This window comes from Panicum hallii, chromosome 7, assembly GCF_002211085.1.
Source record: "Panicum hallii strain FIL2 chromosome 7, PHallii_v3.1, whole genome shotgun sequence".
NCBI lineage: Eukaryota > Viridiplantae > Streptophyta > Magnoliopsida > Poales > Poaceae > Panicum > Panicum hallii.
In genome coordinates, this window is record NC_038048.1 from 35,012,141 (window position 1) to 35,026,801 (window position 14,661).

Below are 14,661 nucleotides of genomic sequence, written 5' to 3' on the forward strand. Positions count from 1 at the left end.
CCATGTGTGTTGTATAACTGTCGTCGGTTAACTGAAACTGACTATCGTAGAAACCACGTGGTGCTGTGATAGATAGATAGATAGATAAGAAGCTAAGGTATCGTCCATGGCTTAGTAGCATGTGGTCTTCATCAATGGCTCCTCGTCTACGGTTGCTCTCAGCAATCAAACGGCCGGCTAGTGCGTACGGCAGCCCTACACGTGCATAGGCGGCTGCCATATGGCTCGCCGCTCGCCCCCAAAAATCTACGCGACCGGTTGTCGGCAGAGGACGGAGCTCTCGACTGCATGCTATCTCCTGCTGGCAGCGCCCGGCCGGAGCGGAAATCTCCTGTGTCTCGCACGCAAGAATGCAGGTCCGAGCTAGGAGAGGGGATGAGGAAAATGAGGACCAACAATGCATGTCCAACCAGCAGATTTCGCCTCCCTCCTCTCGTTTGGGCAACAAGTTGCGGCAGAGCAAGTACGAGTTCGATCGCCAGGCGTTATCTGGAGGCTGGAGCCGACCGATGGCTGAAGGGGACGCGCTCGCCCGGTGCCGCGTGGGCGGCGGCAGGGCCCGGCGCGGCGCGTTAATGCGATCGCCCCGCCCCGTCGTCGGTTGCGCGGTCAAGCCAAGCGCCGTGTCGGCCGGGTCCGGGCGGACGGGCCGTCGCCGCCTCAGCCCACACCTCGCTCGCAGTGTCGGCAAGCCGCGCGCGGCGGGTACGCGGGGTGGGGGGGGGGGGGGGGGCGCGGGCAAGTGGCCGCGGCATACCCCGCGGCGCAGGCGCGGGAGATCCGAGCGCGCGCGGCACCCTGGGACCCTGCCCCGTCAACGGCTGGCTGGGCCCCGCAGCCGCAGCGTCGGCGGCAGCGCGCACTGGGCGCCGCGCCGGCCATCCATGTCCATGTGGGCGCAACGCTCTCGTGGCTTCGTCCAAGAATGAGCACGACGACGGCTGAGTGCAGGCGCCTGGCTGATCCCTCTCCGTCCAGTCCAGCTACGCTTCGTGTCGACAGGACATGCACGCACGACGACGACGACGTTCAACGGACCACACCCATCAGCAATGGATGCGATGGTCCGCTGTAATTAAGCAGGCCATTTCGAGATCATCCCCTCCGATTCAAACGCATTGCGAAGGATTGAGGTGGAAATTTCAGCTCCCACTCCAATCCACAGAATTGGCGCAGTGGACAGCGGTCTCGAGTAATTGGAGTGGTTGGACGTGAGTGTCAAGTAAGAATGGCAGTTGCCATCAGGGAGGACACAATTTGCTGACTTGCAAGTCAGGAGCCAGCGTCCATTTGTCCGCATCAAGGTGTGCAGATTATGTGCCCCCTTTCGAATCTGGCCTGAATAGCTCTTTCGAGCTTCAGAAGAAAAAAGACTATCTTGGGCAATGCTTAGAAGAGTCAACCTGGGCATGGCTTGCCTTCTCTCAGCAAGTTGGGTCCTATCTGAACCGAACCGTGTAGCAAAATGAAATTAGTTTTACCTATCACGTGTTGGCATTGATAACATATAACATATGCTGCATTGCAAATGATTCTTAGCTTAAAGAATTTACTGCAAGGTTACCTGATGAGAAGCAGTAGTAGGCAATCTGAATTTTCTCTACATGCACCCTGAGCTATAGAATTCTTGATTGATAAAACCAATACAAAAAGAAGACACCGCATCTAGAAAGCTACCTTGGTCCTTTGGATTACCAAACAAAATTGGACGCTGGAAACAGTCTCGTACTTCAGTTTTAACATTCTGTACCATCTGACAGTATAAGTTCAACACCCTAAGTCTATCAAATTTGTACGATGGCAAGATGTGGCATCTATGATTAACTATTGCAAAAAAAGGAGAGGTATTCCTCTTTTACTCAGACAACTGGAACTACACGTCCCGTCCTAGCTAGCATATACCCACATTGTCCTATTGAACTGACGAATTACTAAGCTTTGCAATGTCAGCGCACAAGCAAGCAAGCCCATGAGGCATGATTCATGACCACCGAGAAGCAGAGGTGAAACAAACGGAGTCCACCTGGATCAAAGCATAATCGAATGAGGACAAGGGTACAGATACGTACCCAAATCGCGCAGCTGCCGTGGAACACAACTCCTGCACCCCCTCTCCGTTCAGCCTCCTGGAAGCGCGCCGCCGATGCTAATGTCAATGGATCGTCGGCGGCCGCTCACCCATTCCCCTCCCCCTAGCTCCTCCGGCTGGCACGCGTGAGCGGCGGCGGGAGCCAGAGCGGCGCCCGGTGCGAGCGAGAAGAGAAGAGAGAGGAGGAAGAAGGAGATCGTGCGGTCCACGGAGACCGTACGAATCTCAAACATCGAAATGTGGGTGGGCTTCCCCCTTCCGGAAGATGCATAGGACTGGCGGTCAAAATCATCGCGAGAAGAAATCTGACTTGTTCGTTGCAGGGCAGAGACTACTACCTGGACTTGGACCGGGCCTCATCAGGGCACGGGTCAGGCCGGGTCCAAACAGTACCCACTCAGGAAAAAAAATAAAATTAATAATCAGCTGCTTTAAAAATCGTGCAAATTTCATGGAAGAGACCACCGGAGCGAAACTCATTTTATGCACGTACAGACAAAGCAGGATTACATGTTGTGCATGCCAAGCAGCACTGGTACATAAATACACACCGGAGCGTATAGCACAATCAGGGTGATCTCCGTTCTCAATACTTCAAGATGGGATCAACTATACATATAACACACACACACACAAGTGGTGCTGGACTTGTTGTCGCCGCCCCGCTACCGTAGTCGCCGGTGCTGGACTTGTTGTAGCCACCCCCGCTACCATAGTCGCCGGTGCTGGACTTGTTGTAGGCCGCCCCCGCTACCATAGTCATCCGTGCTGGACTTGTTGTAGCCATCTTCGTCAGCACCGGAGCTTCTGTAGCTGCTGCGATCATACTCATCAGCCATTTTAAATTGTGAAGTAATATATAACAGAAGAATGCAAGTGTATGCTCAGTTCTACTGCACGTACATGGAGCATGCAGCAGTAGGTATTTATAGCAGAAACTAGATACGCAGGAGGCTTGAAAGCATCAACAGCAATCTAAAATACTGGTGGCTAATATGATGGACAGTAAACCATGAAAGCAGCTCGTTTGTTGTCTAGGTGGAGATCTTTCTGTGCTCCTCGAAAAGAGACAAATGGACCTCGAGCAATGCCACCACAAAGAAAAAGGGATTTTAATCCATTATTAATATGTTTCAACCCTGAAAGATAGCCAATGCACCACATAAATGTTGTTGATTAAACTTAGCCAATGCACCACATATAAATGTTGATGTAAACACACATGGAAGATCACATATTTTCTTATACACAAACTGAACTTACTCCTCTGTTTCCACATCTATATGCACATCAACTCTATGTTAGTTGATCGCTAAAATTAGAGTATCCTGAATAGACCAATGGATATTCACGTCTTGCACAAGTGGATACAGATGTAAGGAGTTACTTGATTCAACTTAGCAAACACCATATAGGAATCCAACCCAAACTGTTCAGCAAGTTTTATAGTTTCACAACAACAAATATGTCCATAATTCTACAAATCATGGCATTAGGACAGCACGGTAGGTTTATGGTGTTCACTTTGAAATTTTAAACTGTCATAAAAGCAAGGATACTATGCATCACTCATTCAACAAACAGAACCATGCTATGAGATGAGGAGAGGACAAAATGCTCAATACCATCTAGAGGTTTTGCAGCATGGTGCGACGCTACATCCAAAACCAACAGGGTTTTTTCTAGTTTATGTCAGAACCACTAGCTTAAAAATAAACAGGCCCCAGCTGGGAATAGGTAGGCCAGCCCATTAATGATGTTAATTCACCACTGGTCAGGTCAGTGTTCGCAGCATCTAGCAGCAATACAGGCAAAGAAGAATTCTAAAGCATATTCCTACAATTATTTGTCACCAGAACCTGGCACTACTATTCTGATAATTAATACACCAATTCAACTTGCCATAACGGTCGAGAAAAATTCAACTTGCCATAGCAGTGTCATCTGTTTCTCGGTGAAAACGGCTGCAACATTTGTAGTTGGCTATGGAAAATATGCAGTTAGAGGCTTGCAGGTACAATTGAGCTCTGAATTGCCTACTTACCTTTAAGTAATTAGACTTAGTTGATGTAGAAATGAGAACCAAGATAAAGCAGTAATTGCAGGGCATGAAATTTGATAGCCATTGTTCATATGTCTCCACTCTCCAGTACACTTTGAAAAGTGGTAATCCCTGCAGATAAGACTAAATCTGGCTAAAAGATAACTGTAAATAGAAAAAGAAAGAAAATATATTAAATCCACATCAGAAAAACAAAGGAGCAAATGATAATAGAAAATCATACAACTCACTAGAAATTAGAAATCCTACAATTTTCATTCATCTGTAAGGATCTGAGGGTGTTACAACTTGCAAGTCATTGCCAGTTCCAAAATCTTGACTGAGTGGATCATTTCCTGTAGTGAAGTTGAATGAGATGTCTTTGTTTTAGGGCCTGTTTGGATCCTTTGGCAAAAGGGCAAATAGCAAAAAATTTGCTCTTTTTTTTCCATTTGGACCCAAACACCCTATGGCAAAAAGGAAACAGCAAAAACAGATAGCAAAAGGAAACAGCAAAAAATTTGCTCTTTTTTTTCCATTTGGACCCAAACACCCTATGGCAAAAAGGAGAAAAGAGGTTTAAATGAGCTTTTGCCAAAACTTTTGCCATTTGGATCCAAACACCCCTAATGGCAAAACTTTTGCCACTTTTGGCAAATGGCAAAATTTTTGCCCTTTTGCCCTTTTGCACTTTTGATCCAAATACTACCTTATTCATAGCAGGGAACGATAAGCATGTCACTGAAGTATGAATACATATTTTTGTTTTTTACTTGTAAAGTTTCCAGGAAATGCTTTCCATCAGGACCAGTTGTGCAAACCCACCCAACCCTGAAAACCCCATCCACAGAGAAGGAATATAATGATATTTGTTTCCAGATCATTGAACCAAGACATTAGTTGCCCAAAAGTAATGCTAATTTTTTCACATCACCACAATATTGTAAAATATCTTTTGAATTATTGCTAGGCTACACCATTTTTCATGCGCGGCCAAAGGCGTGCAACTTGTAATATAATGATTTGAGGGTATCTTCCAGTCACAAATAGCTAGCCTTTTCTAGATGTGTGAACATTAAACAAAATGTTTTGTTTGTGCCTTTGTTAAAACTGGTGACCAAAAATCTTCATGGCCCAGCTTTATAATGATTCCATCCATAACAAGAAGAATTTGCACCCTAACCCGACAGCATATGCATCCTTTTTGCATAATAATAAGTAAATAAACGAAAACTGAACTAGGGATCAACCATTATGGAATGAAGATCCAATTAGTTTCAGACAGTCTCAGAGGACACTTTCAGATAAACTGCTACATACATATATCAAAGGACAAATACTAAGCAAATGAAATCACAGAAGTATGATGTTATCTGCTCCTATGAAAATTTAGCGGCTTTTCTTCGTTAGAACAAACAGAATGGTACAATGTAAATGGCCCAATTTCCCAGTGGAAAAAAAATACTACAGATAGACTATGCTCGCGTTAAAAAGAAACAATGGGATTAACCATTAAACATCTAGAAACTAAGATCAACAGCCCCTGATACTGGAAACAGAGCATATGGAAAATCAAATTCTGCTGGCATCACATTTTGCAAGAACAGAACTAAACCAAAAAAGACAAGTCATGTATAATATTGATACCTTCAAGTAAATCTTTAGCATGGTCTGTCAGATAATGCTGTGGGCCATAGCATATACTAGTGAGGTATTTGCAATAGGTGACACAACAAATAGCCAAACTAAGAATGCACTCTTTCTGTTCCTTTGTGAAAGGTGTAGGATTATGTGCACAAAGATTGGCATAACCTTCCTCGGAAAGGAGAGACGGAAATATTGCTGTTCCAAGCCAACTGAAATCTATAGGATTCTTAATCTTTTCCAGGCAGGGTAAACCTTGGACAAGAAATGACCAGCAATGAAATGACAAAGATAACATTCGTTTGCCAAATCCTTCACAAGTTAATCTGAACTCATTGTACTTCACTGAATCAAGTTTTGCCGAACTTTCTGGACATGAAGGAAAGGTGAACTTAGCCTCAGATAAATACTGCCTCGTCTCTCCCTTCATAGATTCAACAAGAAAAAACAACGACTGCCCAGCACCTATTAGAAAATGCGACAGTGGCATCATAAAAGAACATTCAGATAAGAACAGATGATTCATAGCTCCAGCAAGTACTAATGAATAAGCAGCTGCAGCTTTGGCCATTCTGAAAAGATCATCACTTTTTTCTCCATACAAACTGCCTGTTTTATAACTTAGGGCACGAAACCGGTAAGCAGAGGCAAGTGCCATGTAAGCAGTAAAACAGACACGGTGAAGAGGGTGTAGTATATGTTTTCTCCCCGAAGGTTCCCCTTTCTGCAAATCTCTCATCAAGTTTTCAGAAAGCATGCTTTCAATCATATCACAGCAAGCTTTGGCGTCGTCGCCTGATGAGTATTCAGATATTGCTTGTTGTAAGTCATCATCCAAATCCTCAACTGTTGGAGCTGCTACAACATCCTCTGGTTTATTTAAGTCCCTAGCATCACACTGATTAAGATAGTCATGTCAAGAACTGGTTAAGACAGTTTGTTATTTTTTGCAAAAAAGTGTTAACAACTAGCAACATGTGCACTAAGCTAAAAATTCTTGTAAGAGTATAAAATGGGTTTAAAATAAAACATTTGTGTCACTGACTGCTGGAAGTATTGTTAACATTTTCAGGGACATTTACAGCACAGCAGCCAAGCTAAGGAATTCAATGAACAGTAGGCAGTTAAAGTAAGGTTGGAATCAGAGTAACAAACCAGAGCAATTTTCTAACAGTTTCCATGACACCCCCATGATAATGTGAAAGTGGGAAATTTTAATTGCTTGTGAACATAGTGCCAACGCTAAAAGAAGCACATGAAAAATTTTAATTGCTTGTGAACATCCCAGATTTCATTCTTACATTCAAAATAAGATCCACATAAGACTCTGGTACTGATATACAGCGGTTGCAAGAACAAATGAATTTATACTTTAACCACAGATCCGAATGCCTTGCTTCCTGGAAAGAGATGTTACAAGCACGACAGGGTAAGTGAATAAAGAATGAAATGCAACCAGTATCCTTTTCCTTTCTATTTATGCTGTATGTTGGGCCTCGGCTTGGTAACTACTGATAATTTTAGCCTAGCTTTACTAAGACAAATAATTTGCATTAACTAATCATTAGTGGAATCACTGGTAATGTGTATACCAGCCTACACCAAAACATCAACAAATAAAAGGCTTGTTCAAATTTTGTTTTCCTCTGCAAAAGTGGGGAGAACAAAGTTTCAAGACAAATAGGCAGCTTTGCTTTTGTGAACACGCAAAAGCCTTGAACTTTATAGAACAGATGCAAATAAACGCTAAGTTTTACACCGCAGAGCTGGCCAAAGAGTCTGCTACAAAGCTAAAGACAATCTGGGAAAAATGCTTAAACTAGGATGTAAAAAAGTTTACATGACAAGAGAATTTGCAAATGCAGACTACAGTAGTAAGTAGGTATGATTGTTCAAGTCAGAGATATCTTTTGCATCAGCAATGAATGGCTAATCAGAGCACCATATCATGTATTAATAACAGTGGCCCACAAGAAACCACAATAACACAATTGAGTAATAGTGCTATATGCATTAATTGGTGAAATACCAGGTGCACAATGAGTATACCAGTGAACATATGCAAACTAAATCTCCTCCCTCAGACCCAATCTGACTGGCCCAAGTGACAGGTGGAAATCACCCCATCCTCTTGCCCACCTTTTAATTGTACTAAATCTAATTGGGCCCTAAGTTAGCCCAAACGGGATAAGAGAACTTCCACCTCCCGTGGAGGCCACTCAGATTAGGTTCAAGGAACAATATTGAGTTTGTGCATATGCTCACCAATATATTCTCGGGCACCTGATATTTACCCTTGATAATTTTGTTAAGCATGAAATAACAGTAGCCACCATATTAAAAGAAATAATGTTACAGCCCCATGAAAAAATTTACCAAAGATATGGCCACCTAATAAACTAAATACTGGGTGAAACCAACAGTCACCCAAGTAGCACACATTACAATGCGTTGCACAAGGTAACCTTGATTTAATTCTTCAAAGAATAATGCATGGGCATCTTATATATGATCATGGCTATATGATAGCGACTGACTGAATGTGTTGGTAAATTGCGAATATGGGTTCACCAAAATTCGACAAAACAGTACCTTGGTCTGGAGAAGATCAATGTATGTTATGCAAACTTCATCTCCCTTGTTAATTGGTTTTGTGCAGCGAACAACAACTCTTGGACCATATTTGCAGAGTGCTAGAAAACAATTAATGAGAAAAGTTTAGAATGATGCATTCATTGCAACATAATAGCATATAGTGAAATACCGTTGCCGTTGGTAAAATTGGCTTCCTCATACTGCCAAGCATGCCACTGCAACCAATAAACACAAAAATTCACTGTACATTCAATATGTAATACCTCTAGCAAAGAAAATAAGTGCTCCTAAAAGCAAGAATCCATGCAACCAAACTATTGATTTTCGTATGACCTAATGAACAAAAATGACAGAATTAGATCTTACTCAAAAGATACTTTCATGATAATTTATTTTATCTGGATTTTTATGAATATATTAGTATATTACAGTATAAATGGATGACCAAAGGTGTGTAGCAGTTCCATGTCCAAAAGGACATTTATGACCTGAGGGAGTATCTTATAAGCATTAAATTATATTCTCTTAGTATATGATGCAAGCAAAAGTTTATCATGTACTAAACAAAATGATAATCAGTTTCCTTTACCACATCAGCTGCAACTCCTTTGCTAGCAGGGACTACGCATGTATTTGATTGGTGTGAAATACAGTCTTCATTCTTAGGAGCCAATACAAATCGGTACGAAGCATTCGGAAAGCAGCTATGGTTGAACCATGAGAAACTCGGGCCATACACAGCAATTCCCATAGCCAGCCCTTCGCTAAGCTGTACCTCCACACTATTTGTAATCACTGCCCATAATGTTATCCTCTCAACTTTACCTCCATCGGGTAAACTAACATAAGACGGTGCCCTTGATTTTCTACAAGATGACATCAATAGGCTCCCCTCCAATATCCTCTCAGCAATCTCCTCATCTTCCTCCAGAGCTTCCTCAATACCACTTGCTGAAAGACCACCAATCCTACTGCACTGGTTGATTGAATCAGATGAAACAAGATCATGCATCTCAAGCACATAAAGAAGTCGGAGGGTAGCACGTAAATCACTTGTTCCTTCAGTAACATAGTTAGGGGAGGCTCTCTTGAGGTGGTCCATAAAGAAGCAACATTCACCAGAAGAAGAATGCACCAATGAATCTGAGCTTAAGCACTCCGAGCAGCAGTATCGAACAGAACAGCACATTGTGCAAGACATGGTGCTGGGGGATTGTGGCGGTAACTTGCTGAAGCATGATGAGCAATGGGAGTGGAGGAACACATCATGCAGGGCGGTGGCGTAAGGTGCAATTGCCCCAGTTAGGTCCTCTGACATGTTTACAGATTCCCGAGCCCTTATTTCCATTGCCAAGCATTGAAGCTTCCTGTCTGTGAAGTTCTGTCTGCACATAGCATGGAATGGAAAGATTGAGCCTTGGGGGGCCGGGGGGGGGGGGGGGGGGGGGGCGGGCACAGAACTTGATTATTTTTTATTTCTCTATCTCTTCTTAATTTTTTTGTTCGCCTTTTGGAGTAAGTTGTTTCCACTTTCCACCTGAACCTCACTCTTTTGCACCCAGGCTTTTCACACTTAATTCAGGCCCAACAATTTGAGAAGACAACCCAATGCTTATCAAATTTGAACAGCTTAATCCAAAAATAAAGTAACCAGGCTAACTGATGCTACAAGCCTACAACCACCCATAACACGCGTAAAATAATATCCCAACCTTTACCTCCCCTTCAAAAAAAACCTTTTTCCTCCAAAATAGATATGATTAAGCGAAAGAGGAACAGGAGTAAACTAGACCAAGCAACCACTAGAATATCTATCTGAAGCGGTTGGGTACCAAAAATTTAATTAAATCCACAGTTGATTTGTGCTCCTAAATCCCAACCCACCAATGGCCTCGCTAACTTAGGACTAGAAACACCAAACCCTTGCCAAGTACGAAATGCTAGAATAAAAAGAGGCTCTACTTGCCTTGATCGAGCGAAGCACCGTCCACGGAGGAGGCTGCGTCGTCCGTCGGAGGTAAGACTAGGATGCGTAGCTGGCTAACTGAGAGGAGAGGGAGGGAGTCACCAAGGCGGCGGGGAGAGAGGGAGAGAGGGAGAGACGGCGGTGTCGGGGGCCGTGGTCTCGGTCTCTCGGAGACGAGAGAAGCTAGGCCGACGGCCCATCTAAAGGTCTATGTTGCCTGACTCCATGACCTGGGCTGGATCCTCGGCGGCCACATTGACGAAAGAAACCTGGAACGGTAAAAAAAAGAACTTGGCAACGAGATATTTACGTCAAAAACCATAAATATGCAGCAAATTCAAATTCATTCGAAACCACATAGCACAACGCTATATAAATTTGATTTAGCAGTTTGGTAGGGCCGCGCGAACTGTACCCCCTCTACCACAAATTATGACATCCACTCTCACATTTAGGAAGATGGTAAGCCAATGCTCCTTCGAGGTGCAATAGAGGCCACTGATCTGGGCCATAGCTCTTCTTGATCAGCTATTAACCCTATCCATGTAAGTAAGTTTTAAGGTGTCCCTTGGCATTGCTTTATTGCTCTCTAGCTTCTTTCCCTGGTTTCATTAGCCGATGCGGTACTATTTCGTCCGCTAAATAGGTGGATTGTCCCTCGAGGTGGACAAATGATTCTAGTGCTTTCTTCACAATCTAACTTAATTCTTATATATATTTAATTTAAAATTAAATAATATTAAAGTTCGACTCTTTTAGAGTCCGATGTTAAATTATCTAGACTAAAATTTAAATTCTTTTACCACCCCTAATTGTCCATGTTCTATTTGTGCGGGGTTGGCCTATATCTGCAAGCTGTCGAGGCCCAAGCCATCCTTGCCCAGGTGAGCAGCATGGGCTGTCTGTCCTGCCCAGCCCTATGTCTACGGCCCAGCTCAATGCATAGAGAAATTCGTTTGTGAGGGAGCCTGCCGCATACTTGTACGCTACAGCTGGCATTTTTTTTATTTTAGCCTTTTAACCTAAAAATGTAATAATAGAAAATGTATAAAATCTAAATTTTCAATAACTTGCCATTTTAATCTTTCCAAAGGGATCGGCATTATAAGTTTTCACACCATCTATCATGACCGGCTAAGCCCCGTGACAAGTTGTGCCGTGCCAAACTTTTTGGTGCAACCAAAATCCAGAAGCTAAGTTTTTCGAAATTTAGTTTTGCACATGCTATCATTAAAATTGTAGATTAAAAGGGCTAAACTAAAAAAAATCCCCTACAGCTCTGCTCCTGATTTCTTTCAACCCTGATTCTGCAGCTGCAAGGATCCACTACACCGAAATTGGAATTGTCTCATTACAAAATGCAAGCTTTGCTACAATGCTCTTGCAGGCAATGGAGGTTTGAACATCTCTGTAAGTAAAATTCACTCGGCTAGGGATTACAGGCACCAAAATGTACCTAAAATGGTCAGCTTCTCGTGCAGCTGCAAAACATTTACGAATTCTGGCACCACTAAACTCAATTTACATTTCTGTTTAAACATGTTTCAATCAACAAAGACAAAGAAAAAAACCAAACGTTACACTTCTTGTGCACAGTGTGGACCGCTCTCCAGAGAAACTTAGCAAAGTAGCAATAAAAGAGGAAGTAATAAATGGTTTCATCGTTGCTTCAAAAATAACAATGTTTACTCCATTTCCATTTCCTTCTCGCTTAACTGTTCTTTGTTAAAAGTACTCCATTTCCTATTCAAAAGCACCCAATTTTTTTTAAAAAATACAAAATATGAAGTTTTGCTTTCAAAGTCAATATCATCTTCTGTATTTCTTCATTAGTTATTGCCGCACCCTCATTTTGCTAAGGCCCTGTATATTGATTGGTCTGAAAAAAAATGTACGCTCTGATGTTGGTCCCGTCTAAAGTCTAAACGCATCCACCCTGTCATTCAACTAAACAATAACACTTTTTAGCTACAGGATTATGCCATGAGACCAGTGTGCTCTTCCCCAATGCTCTCCTGAGACATTTAAAGGGACCGCACTTAACACATGGGCTACCGTTGTATGCCTTTTCTTATATAATGTGCAAAGATGGATACTGATGCATAATGGCTTCATTACCAGGCCATTTGTCTTACCAAAAACCAAATTCTGTTCCTATCATTCCTTAATTTTAAACCTTCTCAGTCCTCAACAAAAAAAAAATGTGACTCGCCTAAAATGAAATCGTTGCTTTTACCAACGTGGCTTCGAGACTAGCGTCTTCTGCGTCATACGACGCCGTCGACGTGTGTCGGTCGGCCGTGACGACGACAAAAGCAAACTCCATTGCCCCTGCAGAGTGCTCTGTTGGGAGATTGTTTAAGCCCAAGCCTTTCAGGTGACAAAGCCAAGCTGATCGATGCGCGCATTATACAAGCGCCGCGTCCCTTTGCCTAGTGCTGTCGGTTCTGTACGTGTACCTGAGCCGGTGAGCTCAACATGCGCAAGTGCGTAGGTTGTACTTACCCTGCCCAAAAGCTCGACGGAGGAGGTGAGATCGGAGCTGGAAAGACCAGCTTACCGGCTCCCTCGCCCAATCCTCACAACTAATCGGTAAAGAAATTAGCTTACCAGATCATGCTTATCATTCCGTTTAGTTCATGCTTGGCTACGTTCGTCCTATAAATACGTGATCATCCTCACATCTCGTCAGATCAGCACGAGCAAGTTACTCAGCTAGCTAGCTTAGCTAGTAGTGCCATCGTTTGCGAGTGATCTAGCGTTGGTGAGCTGAGCTGGGAATGGCGCGGCGTCAGTGGAGCAGCTGTGGCGGCGTCGCGGTGGCGGCTGTGCTCGGGTTGCTGTCCGTGCTCTGCGCGGGGCACCCGGTGCCGGGTGGGCACGGCGGCGGCGGCGGGTTCCCGCTGCAGCCGCACTTCTACGACCACACGTGCCCGCAGATGCAGGCCATCGTGGGCGCCATCGTGGCGAAGGCGCACGCGGAGGACCCGCGCATGGCGGCATCCCTTTTGCGGATGCACTTCCACGACTGCTTCGTGCAGGGGTGCGACGCCTCCGTGCTGCTCGACGCCGACGGCAGCGGCAGGTTCGTCACCGAGAAGCGCTCCAACCCCAACAAGGACTCGCTCCGCGGGTTCGAGGTCATCGACGAGATCAAGGCCGCGGTCGAGCACGCGTGCCCGCACGTCGTCTCCTGCGCCGACATCGTCGCCGTCGCCGCCAGGGACTCCGTCGTCCTGGTACGCATGCAGTAACTGCTGCGTTCACCATAGTGTCTGTCCAGTGTCCACCGTTCTTGGCTGATTTGCTCCGACGATCGATGCAGACGGGCGGACCCGGCTGGGAGGTGCCGCTGGGGAGGAGGGACTCGCTGACGGCGAGCCTGAGCGGCTCCAACAACCTCATCCCCGCCCCCAACGACTCACTCCCTACCATCATCGGCAAGTTCGCCAACCAAGGTCTCGACGTCGTCGACCTCGTCGCCCTCTCAGGTACGTGCACATCCTCTGACACGTCCCTCCGATCCGATGAACTACACGTAATGCTCTCGACGACGATGCAGGAGGGCACACCATCGGCGACTCCCGGTGCGTGAGCTTCCGGCAGCGGCTGTACGGTCAGAACAACAACGGGCAGGTGGACCGCACGCTGAACCCCGCGTACGCGGCGGAGCTGCGGGGGCGGTGCCCGCGGTCAGGCGGCGACCAGAACCTGTTCGCGCTGGACCCAGCGAGCCAGTTCCGGTTCGACAACCAGTACTACCACAACATCCTCGCCATGAACGGGCTGCTCAGCTCCGACGAGATCCTGCTCACGCAGGGCCGCGAGACCATGGAGCTCGTCCACCGCTTCGCCGCCAACCAGGGGCTCTTCTTCGAGCAGTTCGCCAAGTCCATGGTCAAGATGGGCAACATCTCTCCGCTCACCGGCCACGCCGGCGAGATCAGGAACAACTGCAGGAGGGTCAACCACTAAGGACCGGATCGGAGAAGGGCGTGCCACGCCTCGTCATCCATGGTTGCTTGATCTTGCTTTTCTTTTCTGGGTGCGTCGTGTTTCATTCTTGTTTTGCCTTTGGTGAAAAAAAAGTATTCAGAAACTGATTGCAATTTGTGTTTTATTGCTGTTCTCGAGTTGTGTTTTTTTTCACATGTGTAATTTGACATTCCTGTACCAAAAAATGATCCAATAAAATGTCAATTGTTTGCGTTACCTGTGACTTGTGATCAAACATGTCCGAGTCCATTGTCCATAAAAAATCAGCATATAAACGGGTAAAGCAGGATCAGGATCGACGGCAAGGAAGAAAAAACGAGTTTCTATGGT

The 14,661-nt window shown here is 45.0% G+C and overlaps 2 protein-coding genes and 1 non-coding gene across 11 annotated transcripts; 1 reads left to right on the forward strand and 2 right to left on the reverse strand.

Annotated features, from left to right (window-relative positions):
- Positions 1-2,495: 2,495 nt before the first annotated feature.
- On the reverse strand, positions 2,496-10,518 carry LOC112899078 (protein SET DOMAIN GROUP 41). 9 transcript variants are annotated; one of them, XR_003229987.1, is made up of 9 exons: positions 10,336-10,518; positions 8,959-9,754; positions 8,539-8,584; positions 8,367-8,467; positions 7,076-7,174; positions 5,778-6,672; positions 4,134-4,262; positions 2,993-3,228; positions 2,764-2,902 (listed from the first exon to the last, which is right to left on the reverse strand). XR_003229987.1 is itself a non-coding variant. In XM_025967411.1 (8 exons), the coding sequence occupies exons 2-7, from the start codon at positions 9,715-9,717 to the stop codon at positions 4,410-4,412; spliced, it is 1,977 nt and encodes a 658-aa protein (XP_025823196.1). In that variant the 5' UTR covers positions 9,718-9,754; positions 10,336-10,518; the 3' UTR covers positions 4,134-4,262; positions 4,401-4,409. The 9 variants fall into 9 exon arrangements, 3 of the variants coding, with proteins under 3 accessions (XP_025823196.1, XP_025823195.1, XP_025823198.1); XR_003229983.1 differs by lacking the exon at positions 2,993-3,228 and adding an exon at positions 4,401-4,486 and having other exon boundaries at positions 2,805-2,905; positions 4,134-4,295; XR_003229984.1 differs by lacking the exon at positions 2,993-3,228 and adding an exon at positions 4,401-4,486 and having other exon boundaries at positions 2,883-2,902; positions 4,134-4,295.
- A 211-nt stretch (positions 10,519-10,729) lies between these two features.
- On the reverse strand, positions 10,730-10,888 carry LOC112901771. Its single transcript, XR_003230359.1, has one exon. It is a non-coding gene; the product is annotated as a U1 spliceosomal RNA (small nuclear RNA).
- A 2,024-nt stretch (positions 10,889-12,912) lies between these two features.
- On the forward strand, positions 12,913-14,547 carry LOC112900154 (peroxidase 72-like). The gene is made up of 4 exons (XM_025968923.1): positions 12,913-12,927; positions 13,033-13,574; positions 13,661-13,826; positions 13,898-14,547. The coding sequence occupies exons 2-4, from the start codon at positions 13,116-13,118 to the stop codon at positions 14,308-14,310; spliced, it is 1,038 nt and encodes a 345-aa protein (XP_025824708.1). The 5' UTR covers positions 12,913-12,927; positions 13,033-13,115; the 3' UTR covers positions 14,311-14,547.
- Positions 14,548-14,661: the final 114 nt, after the last annotated feature.